At 43.0% G+C, this 25087-nt stretch overlaps 1 protein-coding gene across 10 annotated transcripts in view; it reads right to left on the bottom strand.

Moving 5' to 3' along the window:
• LOC135247289 (alpha-actinin-2) overlaps positions 1-25087 on the bottom strand; it is a 29228-nt gene that overhangs the window by 2117 nt on the left and 2024 nt on the right. The window contains exons 1-20 of one of the 10 annotated variants that reach the window (XM_064320606.1): positions 24341-24704; positions 18706-18820; positions 17937-18056; positions 17640-17726; positions 17379-17466; positions 16333-16408; positions 14261-14342; positions 12987-13072; positions 12583-12675; positions 11880-12110; positions 10933-11080; positions 10215-10365; positions 5188-5296; positions 4324-4464; positions 3813-3995; positions 2992-3126; positions 2679-2858; positions 2047-2193; positions 1742-1762; positions 1260-1337 (exon numbers count right to left, since the gene is read on the bottom strand). In XM_064320606.1, coding sequence (XP_064176676.1) covers positions 1260-1337; positions 1742-1762; positions 2047-2193; positions 2679-2858; positions 2992-3126; positions 3813-3995; positions 4324-4464; positions 5188-5296; positions 10215-10365; positions 10933-11080; positions 11880-12110; positions 12583-12675; positions 12987-13072; positions 14261-14342; positions 16333-16408; positions 17379-17466; positions 17640-17726; positions 17937-18056; positions 18706-18820; positions 24341-24484 — 2415 coding nt within the window. In that variant the 5' untranslated portion in view covers positions 24485-24704. Of the gene's footprint in view, positions 1-329; positions 396-1259; positions 1338-1741; positions 1763-2046; positions 2194-2678; positions 2859-2991; positions 3127-3812; positions 3996-4323; positions 4465-5187; positions 5297-10214; positions 10366-10932; positions 11081-11879; positions 12111-12582; positions 12676-12986; positions 13073-13587; positions 13674-14260; positions 14343-16332; positions 16409-16839; positions 16919-17378; positions 17467-17639; positions 17727-17936; positions 18057-18705; positions 18821-24340; positions 24705-25087 lie in introns of those variants that run through there. The other 9 variants (XM_064320592.1, XM_064320624.1, XM_064320598.1 and 6 more) reach the window with 9 other exon arrangements.

The following is a 25087-nucleotide window of genomic DNA, read 5'->3' on the forward strand; positions in this document are numbered from 1 at the left end:
GCCTGGGCCAGCTCCACTGCTCCCAGCTGTTCCCTCTCACAGTAACCCAGTCCCTGCTGCCACACTGACGGACACCAGCAAATGGTCATCTAAAACAGTAATACATTCCCTGACTGCAGCATTCACCCTTGGATAACTATGCAAGTTCCCTTGATACATAAATAACACTGTTAGGTGTGACTTATGTGATGCGTAATAAAGCATAGTCATATTAAACCATTGTTTTAAAAATCAAATTATTATGTTTCGATGAGTTATGCATCCAAAATGTATGCCACAAAATGATAGTGACCTGTGGTCACTTCTGGACTTGTTGTTTGTGTCCCTACCAAAGCATAGCCCATGGAGATCAAGCACGCCCTAAAGTCATCTGACTCCATTCCCCCTTTCTTCTTCTGTAGCCGATGTAGGGAGGTGGAGAGCGGAGGTTGGAGATGGGAGAGGATAGGGGTGGATGGGGGTGTGGCAGGAGTGGCTCCAGGTTCAGGAAAGGATCCAAGGGCACAGGGTGGAGGAGGGATCCATGTCCAGAAATGGAATAGGACATCTCCATGGAGGAGGACAGGGATGGTGATGATGAGGAGAATACCATATGTGGCACACACACACATACACACAACCACATGCAGCAATACAGACAGAACAATAGCAGTATCATATGACGTACATAAATACAAGAAAGACAACAAGGAGTGGACAGACAGACAGCCAATGGATGGCAGTCAGTGCAACACACCAATGAAAAGAGAAGGACAAACGATCAACAGACAACAACCACAAAGTAACAGACAGGGAGAGAAGATGAATACATTTAGTGTCTTTTATAAAAGGACATTACTACAGACCACCAGAGACAGGAGCTGCTACTAGCCACATGCTGTGATGAGCGCTTCCAGAGTACGCCTCTACAATCTAAATGCTGTTGATTTTATCAACCGCAATTCACACACCAAATATGAATGAAAGATATATACAAGATAGATACCTGAAAAGATGATACAATGTTTTCATGTCAAAATGGTTCTGTAAATGCTTAAAGTGAGGTTCAATCCAAAAATAAATTTTAACCGGCACTAGCAGTCTGAGAAGAAAAACATCAAGGTAGTCCTTTGTGCCACCGCTGGTAAAAGGGTTGTGGGAATAGCGCATCATTTCCATCGCAGTGAAAGCACGTGGCGCGAGCAGCTCCTGCCTCTCCCGCGGGGAGGGGAGGCGGACGCCCCCGAGCGGGCAACAGGTGCCAGCGGCTGGACGGCTACCTGTTTGCCGCTGCCCACGTGGCCCAGGCTGATCAGACAGGCTTTAAAGTCATCACGCCGCAGCTTGCCCTTGACGTCCTGCAGCGGGCGCACATGCGTGCCGCACGCAAAGGAAGCCCAACGCCGCGCGGTGTCCACAGAGCGAGCGAAGACAACAGGCACACAGGCGGGTGGGTTAGTCGAGTTAGCAAAGAGGATGCACGTCATACATTAGACATGTCGGCTAAATGTGCCTGCTTTTACTTGGTGGTTGAGACCCAAATTTTCAGGCCTACCTTGGTTTCACTTTCATTACTAATTCATTCTGAAGTACTAGGGTCCAAACAGAGGGTGAACTACTGCATGTAAACTATAACACAACAGTACTTTATCCTTATATACATGACCTTCTTTCAAGAAAAAAACATCCTGAAGTAGTTCTGAATAAAATAAAAATGTGTGTGCACATTTAATACAACACTGAGTTCTATACTACTAATTACCCCTTTGTCCTTGTTCAGCTTCTGAATGAATGAAAAGATGAACACATTAGAAAGTTAGAAAGCACAATGCAAGATACACGCAAGATACATGTTATTCTGAACAATGCCTTGAGGCAAAACAGCCAACCAATAAAAAACTGAAAAATGTATGACAGTTACAACAGACATTAGTATTTTAGATGTTTTACACTCACAGGTTTATAAACAGGTCAGTCTACAACACATGACGTTGTGTAAAACAACCATGCCACTACAAACAGCTCAAACACATCATGCCCAATTAAGGATGGCTAGCAGTACTGTACCCGGTCAAAGTGGTTGAAAGAGGACCGGAACTCATTCATCTGCTGCTGGCTGATGCCCTTGGCATCCCGGGTCAGTATCTGAGTCTCAATCTCGTTGATGGTTCTGGCGATGGTGGTGAGAAGAAGCTCCCAACCCACCCGGATGTGCTGTCAATCAAAGAAGAGGCATTGTGGAAATTAATGGAGGGGAATATCTATGGTAAAATCCCAGCAAAATGAATATTGGGTCCAGGACTAGAAAAAAATGGGTGATAATTCCACAATGGTAAGTATCACATATGTTCCATAATCTGTTGAATTTCAAGGGGATTCATTGTATGAGAGACTAGGGCTTTACCAGAATGTTCCATACAGGAGGCACATGACCTAACTTCAATCAGAACACTACATGTTTGGCCACTGGGTCTGACCTCGCAACTGAACCCTTGAACAACAAATCATGCTGCTTCATAGAAATTCATGTGTATAAATACAATGTATTGTAGAACATACAGTAAGCTACATAAGTATGGTTAGTGTATCTGCTAAGCATAAAAGTGTAATTGTAGGTGTAGGTAATTCCAAACGATTCCAGACTAATTCTATGACACCTCAGCAAGGAAGGACATATCAAAACCAAACTGCGTCAGTACCTCCATGGTGTAATTGGTGTGCTTGTTATCAAATATAAGGGATTCCTGGATAAGCTGGTGGTCTCCTTCCAGTTTGTCAATGTTGGGTTTGTAGTTAATGATGATGTGCTCAAACTGCTTCAGTTGGGTCATCTGGTCCTCCAAGGTGCCACTCATTTCCACTGAGCTGTGACCAATTTCCTGCCAGATACAAACACACATAGTACAGTTCTGCATACATACAGTGCCGTATGAGACATTTCTGTAAATTACAAGCTGTAATTTGCTGAGGAATGCTTGGAATGAGAGCAGATGGAATGACAGCATTTCTGACCTCCATTCTAGTCTGGATCCAGGGCCCGATGAGGTTGGCCTGGGCGGCGAACTGGCGTCTCAGGCGTTCGTTGCCATGCTGACGGGCAAGCTCCTCCTGAAGAAGGCCGTCTCTCTGAGGAACCAGCTTCTTCACCTGCCAAACAACATGCATTACATCACAGCATTACTGCACACACACATACACGCCATATACACATATACAAAACCCTGTCTCATTTGACTCCATTAGTATGGGTTGATCGTATATGTTCAAAGGTCAAGTAATAAAGAAATGCATAACATAACCCCCAATATCATAGACATTGTACCTGACCTTGGAAATCATAAAGTTATAGCAGTATAGTATGATTGCAGGTTACAGCCCATGACTTAAAATAAATAAATGATACTATCTTCATGAAAAAACAGCATGAACATATATGTGTGTTCCCATATGTACAATGACAATATGCACACATGCTGTACCTAACATGTTCCTGATTAAATTTTTGAAATTTCTTCCTACAGAGCCTACAGCAAAAATCTAAATACGCAGCTCCTGTCCTATTTCCGGCTGAATTTACAAGTGGCTTTTAGCTTCTCCACTGACAGTTTCTCCAGCGGATGCATGGATGCCTGTTAGATGAAGTGTTTAGGAGATTCATGGTGTCATGATGTACTGAGCTGCCACTTCAGCCAAGCCGTTAAATAACACGGCTGAAGCACGGTCCAGCAGTGAAAACAGACCCGAAATGGACGCCCTCCCCCTCCCAGCGCAATTCATTGTGCCGCCTGCAGTCACCACAAGCAGCTCTCTGGGGCCAGCAGGGGGGACGCTACCTTGTCCCACTTGATGCCGATCTCGGCGGTGGTGATTGTGGAGTAGGGGTTGGTGAGGGAGGTGCCGATTCCGTAGCTCTGGGCAATCTTCTGAATCTCGTTCTGGATTCCCAGGATGGCCTGTCTCTCGCCGTCTGCTTCGGGCAGGGTGGCCTTGAACTGGTCGTGCGCCACGATCAGGCTCTGGGGGGGAGGAAGTGGCAGCAGTTACAACCAGGCTGGCAAAATGGCTGGCTGAACATTCCCCTGCAGTTTAAAAAGCCTCTATGGTGCTCTAATGCAATAAGCAGAAAACAGGCTGCTACCTGCGAAGCATCCGTTTTTTGATTGTGCCTGAGGCCATGCTGCAGCTGAGTATAATTGAGCCGCAGTGACTTTTAACACTATATTAAATGTCTCCTCTGGTCAAATGAGATACACAGTTGAGCCGCTTGAATAGCTAGTTCTCGTCCGCGCTCCTTGGCTCATTCTAGTTTCATGAAAAGGACAATGCTAGAGAGGGGTTACACACCTGAATCTCCTCCACAGTGTGCACAATGAACATGTCCTGCAGATCTTCCATGGCCCCCTCCATCCAGTTGTTGAAGGGCGCCGCCCTTTTGGCAAATTCCAGGAACAGCTGGTCAATGGTTTCCAGCAACTTCTCTGCCCTCTGAACACCAGCAGAGAACAGTGTGTAGTTAGAATATTTGTTTAAAAAAATGCAAAAATATTGATCAAGGGTCTTTGTGCTGGAATTTGTAACTGCCCCATATTACCTTTTGCAATATTTGTCAAATTTGTGGAAAAAACATTTAGTAAAATCTAATTTTTTAGTGTATTATTGCCTTACTTGTCTTTCATGCACTGACAAATAAAACTCAAAAACTCTCTCGGTCTGTATTCCTGGTCTCGCCTCCGAAACGTGCAGAGGAACACACCTTTAAGCACCAGGGCTGATTGGTCCCCAGGTGCGTGTGCTCTCCCCACCAGCCGGTGTGGCCGAGACAAACTCACTTCTCAAGCGGACCGAATATCACAAGCATGTAAATGGCTTAAATAGGGGGACAGCATAAAAATAATAATACCAATACATACACTTTCAGGTCACTACCCAGTGAACTGATGAACTGTAAAAGGCCAGAGTATCTAACCTGGTTCTCTCCAGCCGGTGTATTGTGGTCTTTAACGGTTAGACCAATGAGGGTCTGACTGTAGTTCTCGGTCTGCCATTCACACTGACAGTGATCCAGGGCCCCGCCCCTTCTCTTCACAGATTTACAGGAGCAAAGGTTTGATATGGATCAGGGGAGCTCAGTGCGGCTCAGCAGGGCCATCTGGGCCCCCACCAGCCAAACCCTCCCCCACCTGCCCCCCACCACCCACAGTGCGGTACCTCCAGAGCCTCCCGCCTCTTCTGCGTCAGCGTTCCCAGTTGGTCCCACTGGTCACAGATCTTCTGGCACCTCTCGTTGATGAGAGCCGCAGCATGGTAGTCCAGCTCACTGTGAAAACCCCAGGGATTAGGGAGACATCTTGTCCCACTGCCATGCAGTCTCACATGTTAGCTTGGATAAGACGAGGCTTTCCCCACAACGGCAGAGGTAAACCCCGAAGCTCCTCACAAGGATTACACCTGTAGCTGCCTTGTTTTACAGCAAGGCCTTACATGCTGTGGCTCAAATTATCTCTATGGTCATGGATCCGTAGTAAACGAATGAGAGAATGATTCCATGAAATCTAGACCAATACAATACGATGTGAACTCTATCTCAGTAGACTTTGGGCTTGGATCAATTTCCACATTTCTTCTTCTGTGACAAGCTTGAACGCTCCAGCTATATTACCACACTGTTGGTATCCCATGTATGTTTCCCATGACTTAAAAGTATTGGCTGGCCCTGTTCATATGCTTATATCTCTTTGGACTAACTGTGGATAAGGATGAGCATATCTTCAGTCAGATTTTCAGTTTCAAAATTCAAGAGACATCAATTCAGAATTAACTCCCTATAACATGTATCTGTGTGTGTGTGTGTGTGTGTGTGTGAGAGAGAGAGAGAGAGAGAGAGAGAGAGAGACTGTGTGTCAAGGAGAAACGTCATTTGAACAAATCAATATAATTATGGAAAACAAGCAGCTGCTTCGGCTAATAATGAACCGTGGAAATTCAATCAAATTACCACTATATGATACGTTCATTACCAACCGTGTCCCCTTCAAATATAACACCAGGAGGGCCTATTGAACAGACTCAGCCAAAGCTTATTTAGGTGGATCCAACACGCCGCAGTCAAAGACGAACAACCTCACGTCCATATCGTTTAGAAGAAGCCCACGGCCGCGATGCCCCACGTGATTACTCCACTCATCACCCTATGTTCAAAGTCCAACTGCCAGCATACAACTGTGACAGCACTCCTAGGGTCGCTATCAATCGCTGAGCGGCCACTTTCCAAGAGAAATGCTGAGGTCATTGCCACAGGGGCTGCTGAAATTGTGAGCAACCCTTAATGTCATATGATCTCGTTGTGGAATTTAAAAAAAAGAATTTAGTGACCACATATAGGGAGGGCAAAACAAAGCTTTAGAATGTCGCCAGCAGTGTATGCGCGTGAGCTTGACAATATATATATAAATACAATTCATGAATATATAAATGTAACTCTGAATATATAAATTCAATTCCCGAATATATAAATAGAATTCTGAACAGTACTGAACATGTACAATATAACATCTATTACAAGCAGGCTATTTTATAATGCAATATTATACATATTATATATTCATGATGTATGCTAATTATCACTATCAGTTATATAATTCTGATCATTTATGTTATTTTATGCATCATATTATAGAACGTATTGCAATAATACACAATTTATTCCATTTATTCTACGTGATAAACGTATTACAGAATAATACAAAACATTACACAATATATGAAATGTACTCCACGTTGCGTGGTACGGCAACCTTGGGGTGAAGAACAGGAGCAAACAGGCAAGGGTTGTAAGCACGGCCAGTAAAATTTTTTTTTTTATTATTAAAATTATAGGGAAGCTACAAAGACAACTGTCAGAAATCTATGTGTTTTGGAACAGGGACAAGGCTCCGCAAATCTTGGCTGATCCATTACATTCCCTCAGTAATGCGTTCAACATGCTCCCCTCTGGGAGGCGCTATAGAGCCTCAAGAAACATATTTCAGGAGTCTTTCATTCTACATACCATTGCTTTGATAAATCCTTTATGTTTTGTTTATTAATCTCTACACAAGCACTCTGAGGTACTGGTCAGGCGCCACAGGCTTGGTCGAATTGTATTGTCCATGTTTGCGGCCTGTATTGTGTAACTTGTGTGCTCATTTTTACTGCAACTACAGTGAAGTTAAAGGAAAATTTCCAGAGAAGTGGACACTTAAGTATCTATATATCTACCTATCTATCCAAAAGGAGCCCTTTTGAAAGTGGTAATAATTAATGTACTTTACTCAAGTTCCATATTGAATAGCAAAGATAAAGCAAATGTATAGGTCACATTTTTTTTCATGTAATAGCAGTTACTTCTGTTTGATAAGTGTATCTATCTAGTGACATTTAGATTAGACTGTTGTGCTGTGTTGAATTCCTCAGCACTGCTGTCTTTGTACCAAAGTGAGATTTAGACAAAATAAACCAAACCCCTATCAGTGCAATGCAGGGTATCTCTGTCTGTTTAGACTTTAGAGGCTCTACTGACACAGTCCATCACCAGGGACACAGGAAGTGGAGACAGACCTACTGACGCCAAAAAAAATGCTCCCCGTACCCCCTGTGGAGGGATCGGGTTTTACAGGAGGGCTCAGACGCCGCTGCCAAGAGTCGGGAGCACCGGGTACTTCAAGGCCACCTGCCGCATTGTCATCCATTAACTCAGAGGGTAACTCTAGATAGCAGGTGTGAAATACTTCCAACACTCATGTTACTAAGACACTCGACCGGGGAACTTGGCAGTGCGGGAAAGCAAGCAACACCTTTGGGCTGAGCCGTAGTTCAATCCCATTTGTCCTATCCGGTGGTGCACAGAGATTTGAGGGGGATCGTGTGATTTTAGCAAGCAGGAGGCGATCCCTTCAGTCTTGTTTGGAGCCATTTTTTAGCAAAGCAAAACCCTTTTCATAGAACGTGTGTCCTGGGCCCTCAGCTGGTTTAGAGGCACTGAGGTATAGGCCCTTACAGCTAGCACCACACTACTGCGATCAGGGCATCCACCATTCATCCCCTTTGACTCGGGCTTTCTAAGGTATTTATCAGGATCCATTATCACAGAAACATGCCTCTTGCCAATACAAGCACATTATCACAACATTTAGCACACATAAGACAATTATGTCATCTTGGTGTAAGCTTTGAGGTGATTTAAATAAATTATATGCTTACCACGTATTTCTTAGTTGGCTCTGTGTTAATGTTGGGGTCTAAATTACATTACAGGCATTTAGCAGACGCTCTTATCCAGAGCGACTTACACAACTTTTACTTAGCACTTTACATTGTATCCATTTATACAGCTGGATATATACTGAAGCAATGCAGGTTAAGTACCTTGCTCAAGGGTACAACGGCAGTGTCCTTACCCGGGATTCGAACCTACGACCTTTCGGTTATAAGCGCAGTTCCTTACCCACTGTGCCACACTCCGTCCTATCAGTATACAGTCATGGTACCCATATTCAGTTTCTTAGTATGGCCTGAATACAATAGCTAAATGTGTTCCATTCGCTACTACTCTATTTTAATAAATTGCTTAGCGGCTGAAATTGAGTCTTGTGTTCCTTTTTCACCAGCAGGCAGGACAATGCCATTTGTTAAAATGGAGATGTACAGTAATACGCTAGCTGTCATGACAGATTTTCTCGGAAAGCAGTGGGGCTCTTTTTGCCGGAGCGGATGAGCCCCAGACAAGGAGCTGGACCTGCTTCTCCGCGCAAGGAGGTCAAATCGGAGGCCGTCAACTTTGACACAAGTGGCACGGACGGGCGGCATGCGAGCTGGGCCGGTGCCCTCGGACAGCGGCTTCCACAAATAGAAAGGGCGAGGAGACGGGGGCGGAAAGAGAGGTAACCGAGGCTGGCCTGCCATGCCCCCGCCGCATGTCCCCCCCCCCCCCACCCCCACCCCGCGGCTCGTCCAGGACAATCGCTCCTGTCACAGAATGGAAACAGCAGGTGCTCCAGCCCCCCTGGTATATTTAGAAAGGGACGAAAGCCCTTGGACCGGAGACAGCTCTTTCCTTTCTCTGTTACTGTAATGCCGCACGCACTTACAGCGAGATTATTCCTGAAGAGTGAGGAATCGTACCACCACCCCAACAAATTCGCTCCTGATCCGAACTCCCTCGTAGGATGACGAAGAAAGGTAAGGTTCTGGCACAGAGCTAAAGCAAGATTTTGGTCTCTGTATGGTTTGCATTGAAACTTCAGTCTCTGCAGCTGATGACCTTCAGCAAAAGACCCAAGTTAAACAATTTAAATATCACCCAGGATAGTCCTTGACCCAGAATATCCCAGAAAGTAATAAATGTACTTGTCTACAGCTACAGCAGAATTGTCAGGCTGAGGCAGTTGAAAATGTAGGAGAGCCTGTTGTTTACCTCTGGAAACATAGCTTCACTGTGCAAGTTGCATTTGTTTTAGTAGACGTATATATTTTTTTGCTGTAAACCACAAACCTTTGAATGCCTTATACCCACCTTATAAAGCCAGCAGGTCATCAGGAACTACTCTAAATGTCCTTAACCATTACACAAAAAAAACTGTCTGGGCACTTTGTAAACCTATAGTGAAACTGTAATACTATGAAAAAAAACACAAAAAGTGAACTATCCCTCTAAAAGTTACGGCCACTAGAGGGAGCACAAAACAACAGCAATATCAGCTCCTATTAAATCAGTTGTGGAGATTAAATTCAATTATATTAATAAAATTAAAATGACAAATTGAGATTGAAAATCTACGACCTCTGTACATTCTGTTCACTTTCTTTTAAACAGTTCATCCCATTCCATAAAAGTATTTCACCAAGTAATCCAGTTAAATAAAGAGCAACAGAATGGAATGAAACTGAGACTAAAATCTTGAGAGACGAAATTCCTCTTCTACATTAATGTTAAACCAAAATGAATCTTCAAGGACACCATACATGGAAATGGGCTTTATAAAGCACTATGTTCTACATGCTTCTTCCTCAGGGGGGAGATAAAGGCAGCAGCAAAAGCTGCGTGAGGAATGCACACACACACGCGCACAAACACACACACACGCACACGCACACGCACACGCACACACACACACACACACACACAGGGGTGCATTTTATCATTGTCATTTGAAGCAGGAAGCCCTGGGGGCAGCTGAGGTCTGGGTAACGGAACGTACTTCAGCTCCTGCGCGATGGCGGCGATCTGCTCCACTCTGTCCTGGTGGGCGGCCAGGTCGCTCTCGAAGGCCTCATGTTTCCGCAGCAACGCCCTCACCTGCGTCAGGGACGCAGACTCGTAGTCCTTCCGGGTCAGGATCTGCTCCTTGCCTGCAGCCCACCCACGGAATGATATATCCGCATCAACATGCAAAGCCCTGTGGCGTTTGATATTTGTACTGAATGCGTCAAGGACATTAATGAATATTTGCGGGCATACCTTTAAAGCATATCGCTCATGTTGTTTTAAAATAAGCCTAAAACATCATGCCTGACACACTCCGAGTCCAACAATCATTGTAGATTTATTGCCCGTGTAAACAGCTGCACAGTAATAAAGTATCATAAAGTTCAGTATTGCTGTAGTGTGGCAGTGGCACACATTTATTGTTGTAGCAATGCTGTCCTCTGATTCTGTGAAACTGCAATGCCATTGTAACAATACAAATAAGCATATACACTGTAGCGACTATGTTCAAGACATTTTACACCCTGATGCTGCAGAAAAGAACATGCGCAGGTTCGGTGTCAGATAAGAACAGTTTGATTTTGAAGAATAAATATTCTAATAATTGTAAATGGCCTTTACTAATGCAGTTTATGAATGAAGACCGCACAACACTGTGGCAGCGCTGATTCTTTCCTGGGACAGGGTCCCGCTGCCGAGGCGCCACTCACCCTCGGACCAGCCTTCGTGGGCGTTGGCCTTCTGCCGGAACTTCTCGGCCAGGTGGTCCACGCGCTCCAGCCTGCGGATCTCGGTCAGTAGCCACTCCTCGTAGCCCTTCTCGGCCTGCTCCAGGCCCTGCCAGGCACTGGCGATGTCCTGTTCGTCAAATAGCGGCAATGACAGGAAGTGAAGCATCAGAGATGACAGTAAACATGCAGCTCGTCTGTCGATATGAAAGAGAAATCTGCACTTAATTCATCTCTGAGAGTATATGAATCATCCTGAAGCTGAATATTGAAAAAGAAAGTTCTCATAAAAGGCATCAAATCTGAGGAAGACGTTTCTCCTCAATATTTCACATTTTATTGCTCATATATCGAAGAAAACGGCCCCAAGTGGACTCCCTAAAATTCCCTTAACATATGCTTTTTTATTCATATGTTTCAAAGCTGTAGAGACTACAAGTCCAGACTGTGGTCGGCAGCTCTATAGGGTAACGCACAATTACAGAGTGCAGTGCCCAGAGTATGGGAGGGTTCAGTCATTTAAGGATCTTCATTCATCATGATCTAATGACCCCTGCTGGTCAATCGGGCGCCCATGGGCTACATGCTATATTAAAGGCCTTGCTTAAACTGTGCTCCATGCAAACTTAGCTGTCCTGAGCAATGTGAAAAGAAGCAGCAGGCAACGTGTTTCAGAGAAGAACTGTGGGTGTCAACACTCTCCTGAATCAGCAGTTGCAGTTGCAGGCGATTGGCCATTCCAAATTTGGGTGGGAATTGGACATGCTCAGCAATACGCTGGGCACCAATATTCATTTGAAAAATAAATTTAAAAATAAAAAGTAAAATAGAGACTTTAAATCCTAGATAGGGTGTACCTCACTGGTCCCACATTAACATCCTGGTCGGTGGAGGTGTTGGTTGTTGGCAACCAGGCCCGGCGCACTCACCGAGACCATCTTGCCCTCGGAGGGCATGAAGGCGGGCCGGTTGCTGATGCGCAGCTTGGTCTGCAGGGTGTTGAAGTTGATCTCCAGCTGGCACTTCTCCTGCACCTTGGGCGGCTTGTGCTTGCGCCGGTAGTCCCGGAAGTCCTCCAGCTTCCGCTGCATCGCCGCCATGGTGCTCTCCGGCGTGCGGTTCTCCAGCCAGGGGGTCGTCCGCCGGATCCACTCCAGCAGCTGGGGTCACCGGGACAGACGCAGCGGGGGAGTCGCTTATAATCATGTTGTTCAATTACCATTGGAGACAAAGCTTATTCAAAGACAATTACAAATATAAGTTGCAAAAAAAAATCTGTCTTAACAAGTGTCTTGTAGTGAGACTTAAAATGTTATTTTTCCCCCTCAAGTTAAAAATATTAGCTTGTTTTAAGTAGCTTTTTGTTTTCCAAGTGAAATTGACCTACCCCATGGGTAAATCTTGAAATGTGTCAAACTGTCCCACCTCAATGAGAATTTAAATATAAAAAAACGAAAATACTTGTTAAGATTGGCTTGTTTTTTGGTTTTTGCAATATAAAGAGCTGTCGTATACAGCTGTATGTACAGAACAGCAAGAGTAGTGATTGTCAGGTGTGTCTCCAATATGTTCCGGGCGTGTCCCTGGTGTGTTGCATGAACATCCACAGTGTGTTTTTGGGGTGTCCCCTACCTCGCTGGCAAGCTTTTCATACTCTTCCATCAGCTTCTCATTCTCCTGGTTCACCCCAAGAATTTTACAGATCCTGTTGGCAGCCGTCTCAGCCTGAAAATACACACCACACGCTTTATTTAATCACCTCCCACAGGCTCCAGCATCAACATAGCCCCTAGCAATTATTTGTGAAAAATAATATTTTTAAAGAATCACACTGGTTGTTTTTTTTTAGCAGTGAATATTTCTTTGGACAGGAAACACAACCAGAGGTATCCTTATCCTGAGAAATTCATCTGCATTTTCTCTCTCCCTTATCCACTGAAAACATAAAATTATCAGCCTCTGAGCAATGAAGGCCATGATCAAAATGTCAGCTGGGTGCATTTCACGCATTTCCACACATGAGGCTAAGGGAATACCTGCTCCGCTCCAGCAAAAGCGTGGTAGAAGCAGGACACATAGGTCATGATTGCCCTTTCGTCAGGCTTGGGGGTGTTGACAATGTCTACAGTGGAGGGGGGAAGAGGGCAGGATGAAGGAAAAGAAAGGGTGAGGGACAGGAGGAAGGAGACATGACTGACAGCGCCCCTGCAGGAAGCTACGAGGGACTACAGGGGGTGCTAACGAGAACAGGAGGATAAAGAAGAACAGGCGATTCAGAGAGAACGTAAAAAGGAAATGTGTGGGTTGAAAGACTAGGTCAAACTTTCTCAAGCATTACAGAGCGAACTGGAGCGAGGTGCCCTTTCACTACTCACAGTCTGGAATTAAATTGACCCTTTAGCTTCAATCCTTCCCACAAGGAGAGAGCAGCAAAATGTTTAAGATTCAGTTTTCCCCTGACCAGTACAGTGAAGGACCCAGCCAGGTTGTAACACAGAATGGCGCTCCGTTTCTAATTCAGCTTGAGCAGTTGGGCCAGAAATGCAGAGAACCTGACTAAAGAGGGGACGAAAATACGAACAAAACGGGAGGTTGGAAAAGGGCAACTGTACTGAACTGCCATCAGTGTTCCCTCACCTTCTGGGCCCCGGCAAAGGCGTGATAGTAACAAGACACATATGTCATAATAGCCTTTTCATCTGGCCTGGTACTGTTTACTATATCTGCATGGAGAAAACAAGGTCATCAGTTCAGGTCACCCAGAGCTGTCACCTCAACAGCATTCGATGGAATGGCACACACGGGCAGGCTTTTACGAGCTCGCATAAATAAGGACGATAAGCGTTGGCACGTACAAGATGGGTAGCAGGGAGCCCTTTCAGCATGTTTACCCTGTTCTCTTCTGGCACAGACATGTCAAAACACAGCCATTGTGTGCCACTGGTTTGTGCCAATGTTTGTTATCGTACATTGAGAAAGAAAACTGTATCAGGTTTAATTTCGTGGAGACGATCCAAGCTTGTTCATTTAATGAGACAATTTATGAGACAATTTTACAATCACACTGGTCATTAATTTACAAGAATCTTCCAACATCATCCAGTAAATAAAAGTTCTTCTACTTGCACTTGGACATACCTTGGATGATAACAAGTCCCAACCATACTGACGATTCATACTGTCAACTGTCAAAGTTGTGACTTTGTCAGTAGTTAAGTGTGAGGAGGGGTCCTGCTTATGAGGCAGTTTTATTGGTAGCATTTGTGTTGCATGGCTGTCTGGTGAATCTAACATCTAAGAAATGAATTACCTTCAGCATCCAACATTTTGGGGATATCCAGGTGCTTCTCTGCAATTTCCAAGGCCAAATTTAAATTACCAAGAGGATCATCCTACACAGAAAAGGAAGTCTGTTAGCACATAAAACACACAACATCTAAAAACGTATCATTACAGTATGGACAATCCCTTTATCCTACAGCAGAACCATGAACAGCAGTTATAAATATGGTAAGAGGAATCAGGAAACCAAATAACTTGTACAACTCATTCAAGTTGTAAAAGCTAAATGATATAAAGAGTTAGGGGGACTTTTAAAGTAACAGACAATATACCTGGCATGTTTTAACCAACTGACATATTTCAAAATGTTGCTGTCATGTGAATGCGTCTACCCAAGTCCTCCTGTCATTTAATTGTCTTTTAATTAAAGCTTTTTTATTCAAATCTTCTGATTCCTTTACTCAGTGGCACTTTGTGTAAGCGAGTGACTAACTGGCTCGTTGCCTGGGTGTTAGGGCTGGACAGGATTAGACAGGTTAGCACATGACAGGGCTGCATGTTAACACCAGGTTTCCCCAGCTCACAGCACACACAGCATCCCGTTCACTACTGTGAGCTCTTAATTCAATTAATTCAATCTGGAATATGGTTTGTACTTAACATAAAATGATACTCTTCCTTGAAGTTAAAGTTCACTGCAATGATACTGATGAGTCAAATTATAATACCGATTCGATATTAGTGACCAGGTGCACTTCATTCATACCAATCAGGATATATTCAAAAACAAAGGGTGTGGAGACATGACTTGTCAATCAGACGTAGCACCAACAGTGTGCTTTTTTCCACACATAGCTACATCAAACACACACTGTAAATGTACAATGTTTACTGTTTATATAATAGGGGTTCAGACCTTTAGGTAGGAAGCTATCACTGCCCAGGTATAGCATGTCTGTGCTTTGTGGCTAATGACTGGGGGATGCTGGGAGGGATGGAGCCAATTGCGACACATGAGCAGCTGCAAATTCTATAGGGCCGACCCCCGGCCCGTGTCCAAGGGACATTTCAAACTGCTAAAGTTCCGGGCTTACTCAGGTCTAGTCAAGGGTGACCCTGCCTCCAACAACTCTGCCCTCCATTTCTGAAATAGGCCATTAGAGCCGGCCCAGAGCGCCAGCCAACGGATCATTCCACAGCAGCCGACCAACTCAACCGAGTTTTATCCAACTTCGATTTCCCCGATTCACTCCGGAAAGGTCACCGCCGAGGTAGATCTGGCGTCAATCCACCCAGGTTCTAGATTCCGACTCGGGTAAAGGGGGCGGGGTTGACAGAGTCACCCACGCTAGGTGGCGATGCGGCTTCCAGTCATTTCTGAGGTAATCCTGTGATCTTCTCAGATAAGCGTCACATTTCAAAATCTATTCTAGTGTCTGAACTGTTTTTTTCACCTCCCTGCCAATCTTTCTCTTGTGCTCACTCACCCTCATATATAAGAGTATACATGCAACTGGCGGAAGTTTATGTAATCAGGAGCACTCACAAGATAAAAATAAAGAACACAACCCATAAAATTATGGCAATAATAAAGGATATGCAAAGCAACCAGAAAAAAGATTAATTTGTCATTTGGATCTATTTTGGTTATTTTATTATTATATTTATTATATTTTTTTCTCTTTTAAAGATATTATTAATAATATAAATCAATAATAATTTAAAGATTATCTCTTTTAAATGTATGTTAAATGGTATTGTGTGATTATTAAATAAAGATATAATATCCATAATTCATTTCACCATCCCAATTTCATCAAAGCTTTATCAACTAACCACAGGTCAAAAGAGTTCACCACTAATTCCTTACTAACACAGTAACACCCTACATCCTATCAATAGAAGTCAAATAGCCATCTGTATGTTGTACATGTGTCCCGAAGGTAACTATGCTACAGGAATAAAGGCTGACAGTGGTACTAAGTACTAAGAATTCTGGGGGTGACACGCGTCTCAGGCTAGAGGGTCTGACATAAGGGGGCAGCTCAGTGCTACGTTATCCCAGGGGTACATTACAGGCAGGCTATTTCACATGAATACCTTCAAACTGTGAAAGTTTAGGACATCAGGCCTCTGCCCGTGGATGAGGGCACAGAAGGCCAGCCCATCTTTCCAGCTATGGACACATCGACAACAGCACTGTGAGCAGGCTGGTATGCACAGGGGAAAGAGCTAACCCAGGAAACACTCATGCACACAGACACACGCACATACACACCACACACTCACATGCACACACATACATACACACATATATATATACACATTCACACACACACCAATACACGCACATACATTGATACACATACATATACATACGAGGAAATTTAAAGAGATTAAATACAGTTTAATGGAAGGTTTTTAAAACCAAGCATTTCAGACATTTAGCCTTTAGTCCATTACTAAGTGCACATCTACAGCGCTGCTCAGCCCAGGCCTTCAGAAGATGCTGGAAAAAGCAAGGTGAAGTGGGTTAGCGGTGGGAGCCAAGCTCCCTCATGCAGGATCTGGGCTCAGGCTAGCATACGCTCAGCCACACGGAGGGACCTTGTTGAGCTTGGAGTAGTCGATGAGATCCGGCCGGTGCCTGTGAATGAGGGCACAGAACGCCAGGCCGTCCTTCCAGCTTCGCACCCCAGGAGAGAAGAATCGGGTCAGAGTCACTGGCAACATGCTACTAATGAGAGGCTCAGGTTGGGTTTCCTTAACCTAATCACTATGACATGTTTGACCATTGGCCCCCCCGTCCCCCCGCCCCCACACCACACAGCCATATGTTCATTCTAGCTGCCAGTGTCATTGGAGAGGGGTTCCATCGGAGTCATCAGTTACTGTCAAAGCTGAGATCAATACAGATTGTCCGGACAGGCAAGGAAGGAAACAGCATAAAATCAAGTGTGATTGCAGCCTGATAATTCCTTTGGAATTGTGCTTATGCAAGGAAAACGTTCCGTACACCACTCTGACAAATCAGTCCTTCAGCGATAAGTCCTCATTTTCTTTAAATAAGCAGACAAGATATCCACAGTGACATATAACATGCTTGAGGTTTGTGCAGAAGCAGGTCCTTTGCTGGTTTAGCTTACCTGACATGGAAGTTCTGGACATTGACATTCCTGTAGGGGGCAGTCTTTCTCTGACACCACAAAAGAAGGCCCTCCTTTGCTGATGTTTCTGCAAGAGATCACATTATCCCAAAATGATAAAATTTTCTACCACCTTTATTATAAGGTGCTAATTTTTCAAATTATTCTACAAGTGTTAATTACAGTATGTGGTTTATGAAACATTTTCCAATCCTACACTGTTTTTGTGCTGGAAAAGCCCGTTTTTTAATGTCTGTTTACCTTCGACTGAAATGTCCTGAATGGCAAAGCGAAGGATGATGGTCCATATCATTCCGAGGGTCATCTTTACGTTCCCGTCCACAATTTCTGCAAGAGGCAAACATTAGCCGCACACAAAGCCTTGTCCACACAGGAGGACCTGAGGACCTTTTGATTGAGGTCTCTCTCCTTGAATCATTTCTGATTTGTCAGTCTGGTAAGATTTTCTCAGCTATTTCTTGACTTGAAAAATTGTACTCAGTTAATTTTTAAACTAAACTTGTCCTCTCATGTCTTATTCCCGACAAAATGAAATACCTTCAGCTCCGATGGAAACAAGTTTCACGCCTTTGCTGGTGATGTAATCCAGTGCATGGTTGACATTGGCAATTTTGTGAAAACGCATCTTCCCTCTGTCTGGTTTGGGTAGCCTTTCACCTGTGAAAGAAATGCAACTGGCCAGGTTAAGGCATGTTCAATGACCAGTAACCATTGATAGCATGTTAGCTAACAGGAGCAGTGCTGCGTGTGCTAATGAGACAGCTTTAATTTGGTCAGATGAAAAGGACAGCATGCTGTACAGTATGCCTTTCTGGCTACCAACCAAGGTCCATAAAACCAAAGCCCAGACAATGACCCCTGGATGTTGCAACTTCGGTCCATTTTACAAAAATAAAAATGCAAATCATTACAAACCATTCTAGAACGCATAAGTATTTGTGTGGATATTGCTTATTTCCTATAAATTCATACTCAACACAGCTTTGGTTGTGTGTGTCATTATATTATTTTACTCCCTCCTTTTAATCAAACCTTCTATTGTATGCTGAATGCCAGAAATAACCAAAAGCAAAATATTATTTGACCAGTCAGAATGAATAAATAATTATCTGAATACAAAAACAATGGCTTATATTCAGTGAACATAATTGCAAGTGTTAAAAAACTTTCTGCACACTCAGTTAGACTCACACAATGAGTTAGTTTTCACTACATTTGCCAAAAGGTGTTTGTGATGAAAAAAATATTGCTTTGAATTATGTCAAATTTAATGTTGATTGAATCTCAGTTAATGTGTGTGCTGTACCTGAAATGACTTCCAGCAGGAGCATGAGTTTTAGGCCATTCCTGAAGTCATCCTCGATGTTCTCGATCTGTGTTCCAGCCTTACGCAGGTGGGAGTTGCACCAAGCAGTAAACGTCTACGAGAGAAAGCCCTTCTGTGAGACATGACCGTGAGCCTCACAGGTGTACTGTAGGTGTTGCACACTGTCACCATTAGAAATCTGTTTTCACCTTACCATCTTCAGTTTACTGAATGCTGAATTAAAACAGCCACTAAGGAAATAGAACTGGGCTATGTTCCCTGATGCAAATAGTAAGAACTGTATTTCCACATATGATATCCACAGAGGAACCCTGGGCTGTTGGTTAAAATATACTACATATTGTTCATTAGCATTTAAATCAAATTTGGGGTGGATATACAAATTTGCTAGGGAAAAAGGCTAGAATATGTAAAAATGGACCCCAGGGAAAGCATTTGAATGGATGTACTAAACAAAAACCCATAATTACGGCATTATAAGACAAAGCTGATTTTGAAAAGACTGAAGCACTTTCTCCAAGCTTCAATTTTTTATTTCAAACCATCCTATGCGTGTTTTTTTTTTTTCCACAAACAGCATAGAATGACTCATAAATGTTTTTCTGAAGCTGGATTTCTCTTCAACAAGCTTTGGATTTATTGTCGCTGCCCATAACAAACGCACAGCATGCATCACATCAAAGCCAAGAACATTTGTTCCATCACCGACTCCAAGAGGACCCCCGTTAGACTCATAAATCAAACAGGGCGCTGAAATCCTCGCTGTCGGAGAAATGCAGAGGCACTGACACACATGCCTCGGGAAACAGGTCGTGTCAATCTACAGCCAGCTCGACAGCACCTGGACGCCATCTCAAACTGTATTGTATTTCACCAACCAAAACCAAAGCTTTGATAGGACACTGTGACCCCCCCTCCCCAACCCCACCACACTCACGCCACACACACACAAGCACACACACAGGAAACAGCAGGAAATAGCTCCTCAGTACTCAGAAATAACCAAAGATAACCCAGGACAAAACTTCCCTCAGCGTTTCCATATGAGATCAGACGATTGCATGCGTCAGTACCTCCTGCCTCATGATTGATGAATGAGTATATATGTGTGGCAGAGTGCCAAACCAGAATACCTTCTTAAAATGTCTTAGCCCTCTCTCATGCAATTATCACTGGAGATAATTTAATGTGTGTATTACATGCATGGTATGAACAACCGCATATATTCCCTGGATTTCATTTTGTCCTTGAACTACTTTAGATGTCCTTTCAAAATGCAATCAATTGGAAGCTTCTATGCTCTTTTCCCAATAAATGACCAAACATTGTTAAGTGGAATTCAATTACTTCTGAGGGGAAACAAAATGAAGTCTTTAGTACCACTCAACTTAGCATGTCAATATATTCTCCTCAGAGTATACTCCACTCTGCTTAAAGCCTGACTGTGCCATAGCACCCGATGGATGGCTGGCCCACAAGTGTCCTAGACTCATCCTCATCCTAGCTCAATAATGTGTTCACTTCCTGTTTGTGGGTTAGTACAAACAGGTCACCCATTCAATGTACATCAAGTGCTTCACTCACTCACAACCACTAGTACAGCAACGCAGCAAAATTACAGCAGTCTAAAAGACAAATCTTCTTCTCTAGTCACTATTGATGAGATGCCTTTCCCTACAGCAAAATGAGAGGTGATAAAATATGACACCTATCAGCATCTACACATTTTCACAGTGCAGCTAACTATGGTCAGTTACTGGAAAAGAGGACTCTTGTCTACACTATAACTATAAGTCTTATTTATTGCTATAATAACCCAATATATGCTTTTAAGGAAGCTTTTTTAAGTGTATACAATTGCAGTGATAAAAAGTATAATTTCTTGCTAAATATTACTTGGTTGTGTTGTATAAAAAGGGTATTGCATTTTTACACAATATTTTGTTGATGTTGTTGTTGCGTGACGGCAACAATATGTCGATGGTCACATGTACGACTTTCTGAATGAGGCACACCTAACAAATGTGTGGTCAATGAGAATATGGTTCATCTTTGTCTTTCAAAAATGAACGCACAGTGATGGGTCAACACAATGTGACTGTTGATATATAGACAGATAAAGGGGTAAACATTAAGTTTAACGGCACTGGCTTGTAAACTATTTATATCAGTGAGCTTTTATGAGGGGAGCTGCCCTGCTATCTGCTTCCATGTCAAGTGGCCACGTGTCAAAGGCCACTTCAACCAGCTTAGGCCTGTAAACAAAACTCCAGCCGACAGCTAAACGGCCTCTGAGAGTCCCCGGACAAAATTCTTCAGCTTGCTCTCCACGTGTAAGCATTCGGACGCACGCCAAACAGAAAAATTCCCAGCAGGTTTGACCTCATTGGGTGACCGTAAACAAAGCTCAATGTTTTTGTTGAGGGTGACCACTGTGGGCTGTTTTGAAAATGTGGTTTGCTGCTCATTAAATTTTTTACTTAAATTTTTTTAATTTTATAATTAATTTGTTATAATCTATATGAGGACTATCACTCATAATAATTGTACATAGCAGCAATTATACTTTTTAAGAGGAGACCTTGGGGGACTGCTTCCCCCTTCAGTAGACACTTCAGAAATTAGGCCTGCAAAGCAGACAAGCAGATGGACCTGCCCCCAATACAGTGACTCTACTGTATCAGACACACTCAGTCACAACAGGGTGCACCTTAAGGTGTTCCATTTCAGGTGTTAATGCACACCCAGGCTTTGGGTAGTCCAGAATCCTAGATTTTACATAGATAAGCATGAAAATCATTAGTCTGTAGCTTGTTATATATAAAACACTTACTACTCAACTGTGTTTGTTTATTTATTAAAGCTTACAAATTGTGCAGTAGTTGGTATAATAACATTTCCCTGATCTTCCTAATTAACTCCTTGTGAAATATGCTCCCATTAAAAAAGTCACATACAGTACACTTCTCCACAATGGATCCTATTTGCATAAAGGACTGTGGACAGTCTTGTCAAAAGCTCTATGTAAAAACATGACACTGGTGTTAAACCAAGAGTGGTCGCTGTCACCGGTACTGTTTCCAATGTACATAATCCTGAACAAATTCATCGTGGCAGGCATTTAAATGCTCTGCAATTGCCCTTTTTTGGGTTGCCAGAAAATGACCACAGGAATAAAGTGAACTCTTTATGAGGCCGTGCTCAAAGTCCATGGTATCACAGCGGTTTACTGGAGCAAGTTGAAAGCTTACTAATGCAGCCAAGGGTTCACATTACAAGTGATATAATGGTTTAAATTTAGCTTTGCCTGGTAGGTTTCAGAATACAATGAGGGAAAAGAAAGTTTACCAAGGCTATAACAACAGAATATCCCTCTCTTCTCTATAAAATTGCACTGTGCAACCTAAGATGGGCATAAAACCAACAGGGACGTGCTTTATCAGCCTATTATGGGTGACAGATGAAACCTTAAGATGTCATGTTACACCCTTAGCTGTCAGAGAATGTTTAATACGTACACTCTAAATAAAATTCTGTTTGGCACCCTCTTTTCCTACCTTATAATTTTTTTAATTAAATACTGACAAAGTATTACGAATACAATGCCATTATTTCTCCAATATGCGAGTTGAAAGCACACTGAAACAGGAGACTACCTCCTCTCTTCCTCTGAGGTTAAGGTCAGCTGCTCATGAGTGAATATTTATTAGTTCTGCTGTCCAACAGTAATTTCTTCTCCTGTTTTTGGTCACATCGGTCTGTTACGTGGAGTTCAGTCCGAGTCCTCACAGACAGTGATGCAGAAATACAAGGTTATATCAGGTGAAGGTCAATATGTCAGTGGCTAGGAGGGACAGGAGGTCACAAAATGCCCCTAAGATTCTTAAGTTCTTACAGCGCAAGACAGGGGGCTAATGGCACCCACCACAGTAAGTCAGCTGGGGGGAGGAGATTCTGAATTAAGGATATTGAAGGTTTTGCCACAAAGGCCAAATTTAATTTGAGAAAGAAGGTATGACATTGAAATGCTGGTCCATAAAAGCAAAAGCGGCCTCTCTACAACTGTCCATGACCCAAATATATAAGCAAATTACAATTACAAATACAAACAGAAGCTTACTGTTTACTAAGAAAGTGCTGTCTCTGCTATGACATGTTCATTTCTGATGCTATCACGTCCAGTAGCTTTTTGGGACTTAAAGAGGCATAAGGAGGGCACTGCCCTTTCCTCTGTGTGCTAATTTGGTAATTGGATTACAGAGGCCAAGAAGTTGCAAGGGAAAGGGAACAGTGTAGTGCTGTTCTATCAAAGGTGGAAACTGTGACTGCAGCAACACTGAACAAAAATGTTGAATTTTTAAAGATCATATTGTTTCATCGAGAAAAATTAAGATCGTAACCATTTTGCCTGTGACATTTTACAGAACTGAAACAGAATCTTGATAGGCTTCATCCACACAGAGATACAGGATCTCTGGAAAAAGGATTAGCAACATATAGTAATATTCACATTTGACTTGTTGTTGTTGTTGTTGTTGTTGTTGTTGCAATCCTTAAAAACATTTCCAAAATAATTAAGTAAAGCAACCAGACAAACAAAATTCTTTAAAAGTGAAAAATGGGGGGGGAGAGTTCTGTATGCTAAAAAGCAGTCAGGCAATGTTTCAGTGAATGCTTCGACAGGTTTGAAAATACACAAAGCACTCTTCCACTTTTCAGTATATCAGTGATATGTCATACATTTGGGTCAGGGTCCTTCAAAGGCTTGGGCCGGCACTGACAAGTAGAACAAAACTGCTACCAGTGAAAAACAGGCAAAATCTTGCATAGGATATACGCTACTTTTGAGAACATTACCTGTGTTTGGGCTATTATTTATTGTTCATAGAAGGACATTATGTTGAAATATATAGTCGTGATGATATGCCCTGTGCTCTTTTGTGTACTTAATATAAACACATTAATTCCAAACCAAGGACAGGGGATTAGCCAACTATAATGCCCTCTAGGTCTGCAGTTAAAATTAGGTATAGCTCCATTCTAATCCTGAGGACGTCATCATGTGTTACTAGCATCTGTCGACAGTTCTCATTCCCCGCGTATCAAAGGAACGGCAACTCTCGAGAGCCGATCGTGACTGAGAGCTAATGTTAGCTGGTACCCATCGCATCCCGTCACAGAATATTAATGTCGTCTGGGGCCAGGAACTTTTGCCCACTAGTAGAACCACCACTTTTTCAAACAGACTACATAGTTTCATCGCGGTTGAGGGCGAATAGGCAAAACAACGAAACGGTGCGACTGGTGGGCGGTGAAGTCAAAGGGGGCGTGTGCAGTGGGCAAAGCGCAAAATAATGCATATTGAACCAAATTAAATTATATCCCAATGCACTTATATTTTGCCGAGCAAAACGGCTTCAGAGAACACATCTAATATATATATATATATTTTTATTATTATTTATTTATTCTATTTTTTAAGAACTAATTGCAAATATAGGCTATACTTTTTATAAGACTGCATCAGCAGGCTACTATAAAGCGAACAGAAGTGCTATGGAATGTGTAGTAGGTACTGTAATTGTAATATACTGTAATATTATATTAATCATACCTTTCGTTGTTGCTTCTCCCAAGCCGGGTCCAAAAGGAGATCCCGGTCCCACTCGTCTTCTTGTAGCATGTACTCCTCCTGTTCGTATCCATTGTTGTAGTGCACCACCGTTGTCTCTACGTGGGTCATCATACTGGACCTCATACAAAAACCAACCGGGCTAAGTGATTAGAACGGGGGGGAAATATTGATGTGAGCAAAGTTCTTCGTTTCGTCCAATTAGGTCGTCTTGATGTTTTGATGCCAATGGTGCGGTTTATTGAAATGAGTGTGGACTTGAATTTAGCTTTCTTTCTCTACCTGTCCTCCCACTCTCTCTTTCTCTGATCCCCCTGGCTGCCGTGCCGCAGTTAAGTCCGCAGGGCTAGCGCCGAAATCAATTAATACTTAAATGTCACGTGACGCGGGGTCTGTCGGGCTGGGGACAATCTCTCTCTCTCCCTCTCTCTCTCTCTCTCTCATAAATATTGCACATAAATATTGCCAAAGCAAACAAGAAACATACAAAAACAAGTAGTGTAACTGCACACGTAATGCGTAAACGATAATTAATACAACTAGAGATTCAAGTAAAATAAAATAAAATAGTAATAATAGTATTTTGAAAGTGTACTGTAAACTAACTATAAAATAAATGAATGCGTTTTTTTATTGTCTCTCAGGCTATGGCAGTCAGAAATGTTTTGTGCTGCCAGAGTCATGCATCTCCCTTCCTACGAGAATGGGAATTTTCTTATCATCAGGAAG

This window comes from Anguilla rostrata, chromosome 2 (assembly GCF_018555375.3).
Source record: "Anguilla rostrata isolate EN2019 chromosome 2, ASM1855537v3, whole genome shotgun sequence".
Classification (NCBI taxonomy): domain Eukaryota; kingdom Metazoa; phylum Chordata; class Actinopteri; order Anguilliformes; family Anguillidae; genus Anguilla; species Anguilla rostrata.